Raw genomic sequence first — 4,523 nt, forward strand, 5'->3', positions numbered from 1 at the left:
CACACACACACAACACTCCAGTGCACCGTACAAGGCCTGCTCTGTAAATATGATAGAATATATTTTTTTACATTTAGATTCTATTAAATCCAAAGAAGCATAAAAATATAAAATGTTAGTTTTTTGCATTTTGATTTCAACATGTTGAGATAAAAAGAAAACAACTTTTCTAAAGTTTCTGCACACCGACGGCTCGTTTTGATTCTCAGTATTTAAACAAATGTTTTGATTTAAACAGATTAAAATGATTTTATTTCAGTCAATCAGACATGTGCCTCTGATGGTTTTCTGCTACATTAGCAACATGTGATCATTAAACATTTTATGAAATAAAATAATAATAAAATAAACATTGTTTAGCAGCGGTTAAACATTTTGGTAACTTTAATGTTTGTTTTGGATTTAATTTGAAGGTTGAATCAAAGAAGAAACTTTTTGATTAATTCTGTCTCTGATAAAAAAAAATGTGATTTTTTTTCTTTTAAAAATCAATAAATCATTTTTTTCCTAGAATGATTCTGAGAAGTTGTGAGGTGGAAGTTCCTGCTGATCACAGGTGTGTGAGGAGTGTGGCAGGGTGCGTTTGTGTCATTATTACTGACAGCCCTGGCGGGTGGAGTCTGTTCGTATTTAGTTCGGACTTCTCAGACGTTCATGTTTTAGATTTCCTGTGAAGCGAGAGATTCTTTGAACCTCCTGGAGTGAAGCAGGTGAGTCATAAAAACATGAGCCTCAGGTGTTCGCTGACATCATTTCCTGTTTGCAGAAACCGAGTGAACTTAGTGAGCTAAGTTGGTGTAAAGTTGGAGCCGAGTCCTGATGAGAGGCGGTCCTGATGAGAGGCGGTCCTGATGAGAGGCGGTCCTGATGAGAGGCGGTCCTGATGAGAGGCGGTCCTGACGAGAGGCGGTCCTGACGAGAGGCGGTCCTGACGAGAGGCGGACCTGATGAGAGGCGGTCCTGATGAGAGGCGGTCCTGATGAGAGGCNCCTGATGAGAGGCGGTCCTGATGAGAGGCGGTCCTGATGAGAGGCAGTCCTGACGAGAGGTGGTCCACCAGGAGCGTTTCTGGGACGGCGCTGACTCTCAGCTCTCTGCGTGATGAAGGCACATGAAGTCAGTGTGTTTGTGCAGCGACCTGCGGCTGCTTCCCTACTTCTATCCAAACCCCGCCTCCTGAAGTCCAGGGCAGTCGTCATCCTGTGTGGGCGGAGTCAGACACCTGGGTGCATCACTATGATCACTTGGACAGTCACAGAACGAACAGGACGGGATACGACTGTATAAGTGAGTTACAGAAGTGGTCCTCTATCTGCAGGTGGACAGTCTGCAGCCTCACAGCTGCTGCAGCTTCTCCTCGTTGTTGTTGTTGTTGTTGTTGTAGAGGTGGTCCAGGTCGAGGCCCACCTCCAGGCCCGACTGCTTCCTCAGCGCGCGCGGCACCAGCTTCTTCTTCAGGAAGAGTTTCTGGAGGAAGCGGTTGCTGAGGCTGAACGGGCAGTAGCTGTGGATGAAGTACATGAGGCCGACGCCGGGGCCGGCGTAGTAGCGCGCCTGCGGCTGCGGCGCCAGCAGCGCGTGCACGATGGTGCCGGTGACGGGGCTGAGGTCCGGGTTGGCCTGCTTGGCGAAGCTCTGGAACAGGTCCTTGGTCTCGGTCACGTAGTCCTCGCCGTACTCGTCGAGCAGCGCCGGCGACAGGCTCTGCAGCAGCTGCTTGTGCTGCTGCTCCCAGTAGGTGTGGTTACTGGAGTGACCTGGGGACAGCAGGGGTCAGCGTTACTGACAACAGGTCAACATCCTGAAACCAGCATGAATWATCTGAAATTCCTACTGGTTTGAGCCTCTTTACAGCATTTATTTAATGTTTTTCTGAGTTTTGCACACATCTAAACTCTTATTGATGCCATCTGAAACAGTTCTTTAAAACTGTGACGGATTAGAAACATAAAAAATGATCATGTGACCGTCAGATTCATGGCAGGGGCGGAGCTAGGCTTTTTACAGGGGGTGGCCAAGGTGTTATCTAGAGCGGGGACATGTAAATAAATAAAACTTCCCTGGATTTGTATAAATAACCACTACAGCTAAGCTTAAGTGGCTAAAATTCAGCTATTTAAGACTAATTGAGCTGAAAATTGTTATAGTGTAGCCGAGAGTGATTGCTAGTCCCAATATAAGCTAAATGCTAATGCTAATTTTACACAGGGCTATAATTAATTTACTAAATACACAGCTGAAAATTTATATAGTAGCCTATAAGCCAAGACTGATTGCTAGTCCCACTTTATGCTAAATGCTAATGCTAATTTTACACAGAGATATAATTAATCTACTAAATACACAGCTGAAAATTTTTGTAGTAGTAGCCAAGAGTGATTGCTAGTCCCACTTTAAGCTAAATGCAAAYACGAAATCCAAGATGGCCAGCAAAGCTGATTTCAAATAACTATTCCTCAGTTAATTTTTAGAAATACAGAGCTGAATTTGGTAACATGGTAGACAAACGCGAGCTCCATGTCATTCTGAATATTATTTTCAGAGACATTAAGCTGAAATTCAACATGCAGCCTGTTGTAGAGATGCACCATGACCAGCAGGGGGAGCTCTTGTCCCTCGCTTCTTCACTTTCTTTTTTTATTTATTATTATTATAACTTTGCTGGGCCTGTGAAGCGTGCAGGTGTGCTGCCTGTCCTGTGCTGTGACTGAACAGGTGAGGGTCAGCTGGGGGGTTACCTGTCTTGTAGGAGGACGGCAGGACGGTGGACACGTGGACCCCCCAGGGCTCCAGCTCGTGCCTCAGAGTGTCAGTGAAGAGGTTGAGAGCTGCTTTGGACGCGCCGTACGCCGCCAGGCACGGGAACGGCTGGTCACCTGGAAACACAGGCGGAGCACTCCTGTGACATCACGCTCACACTGACCAATCAGTGAAGCTTCCTGCTGCCTKTTCTAAGCATCCATGATGGAGTCCATGATTCAACTAAAAACCTCAAGCCTCCAAATGAGAACTCGTTTAATAACAGTTTCAGGAAGACCTGTGGTCTAAGATGTAGCCTTTAGGTGCAGAAGAAGTTGTTTTCAGAAAAGAGAGACGTTAAAACAGTGTTTTGTTTGGTGAACTCTCAGAAACCACGAGTCCTGTCATGTCTGCAGGTCCAACAGCTGAAGCTGAAGGATGCCTTTGTGTTGCTTTAAAGCATCGGGGGTCCTGATGTTGTCAGAGAGCGAGAACAGACTGGAGAGGAAGACCACGTGGGCTGCATGGGTTCTGGATCCCTGGGCTCTTTGTTACCAGCAGCCGGTCACATGGACACACTTTGTTCTAGTTTCTCTGGATGAATCTGTAATGTTTTAGCTTCTCTCCAGCGGCTCCCTGTCAAATCCGATTACAATTTAAAATCTTACTCCAAAGCTCTCAACAACTAATCTTACATTACGRATCTTGTTGTTCCGTATTTTTTCTAACAGAACACTTCGCTCTCAGACTGCAGGTTTACTTGTGGTTCCTAGAGTTTTAAAAACAGAGCTGTCAGTTCTTGTGGAACTAATAATAATATTTTGTACAAAATGTTATATTTGTGTTCTACGACTTTGTTTTTTTGTGTTTTTATGATGTAAAGCACTTTGGACTGCCTCGTTGCTGAAATGTGCTGTACAAATAAACTTCAATGATTGATTTGCTAACTGTTAACTTGCTAGCTAAAAGTTTCGCAAAAGCTAACGCTAACTGATAACTGCTAACTTTATCATGTAAATTTAGATTTCTTTTATTTAATATTTAATTTTTCTTTAAAACCAAAACGCTCCCAACTAGGGTCAGAATTGCACTTGATTTAATCATTTAAAGAATGTATCCACAGAAAAGTCAGCCAATAGCCTGCCTAACGCTCTTCAAGCCACGCCCACCACAGACAGGAACGCAAATGTTGTTAACAGACTTAAAGTGAGTGAAAATTATGTAATTGAAGCTAATTGCTCATGTAATTGTTTCCAAAATTAGGAAATTCCACTAAATTAAAAGTTAGCATTGCTATTAGCTGTTAGCAGGTTAGCAGAACTGGTTGTTTTTATAAAAACCTGGATATAGTAGCTCAAACCACTGATCCATATCCTGCTTCATCCTACCATCACTCCTGAACACTACTGAAGAAATTTATTGGGGTTTAGGTTATATACTGATTTTTAATTATATACACATACTTTATGAAAGAAGAACTGTAAAAATTGTTAAATACAGTGTGACTGTTTTGCTTAACTTGATGATTTTATATGGATCAGAGGTGGGCAATCCTGGTCCTGGAGGGCCGCAGGCCTGCATGCTTTACTTTTTTTCTCTGCTCAAACACACCTGATTTGAATGAATGGGTGATTATCAGGCTTCTGCAGTACGGAGGACATAAACTGACATAATTAAAAATAAAGGCGGAAATATATAAATTAGCTAATAAATAAAGAAAAACACTTAAAGTGCATCAATATGATGATCAATTTTTAATTGTGTTTATTATATATATATATATA

General features: G+C 42.9%; 1 protein-coding gene across 2 annotated transcripts in view; it reads right to left on the minus strand.

Annotated features, from left to right (window-relative positions):
• Window positions 1–366: 366 nt before the first annotated feature.
• The window catches only part of hsd11b2 (hydroxysteroid (11-beta) dehydrogenase 2), a 31,552-nt gene continuing 27,395 nt past the window's right edge, over window positions 367–4,523 (minus strand). For both annotated transcript variants that reach the window (XM_014028187.1, XM_014028186.1), the window contains 2 exons: window positions 2,739–2,876; window positions 367–1,757 (listed from right to left, as the gene is read on the minus strand). In XM_014028187.1, coding sequence (XP_013883641.1) covers window positions 1,336–1,757; window positions 2,739–2,876 — 560 coding nt within the window. In that variant the 3' untranslated portion in view covers window positions 367–1,335. The remainder of the gene's footprint in view (window positions 1,758–2,738; window positions 2,877–4,523) is intronic.

The sequence above is a fragment of the Austrofundulus limnaeus genome, unplaced genomic scaffold (assembly GCF_001266775.1).
Source record: "Austrofundulus limnaeus strain Quisiro unplaced genomic scaffold, Austrofundulus_limnaeus-1.0 Scaffold724, whole genome shotgun sequence".
Taxonomy (NCBI): Eukaryota; Metazoa; Chordata; class Actinopteri; order Cyprinodontiformes; family Rivulidae; genus Austrofundulus; species Austrofundulus limnaeus.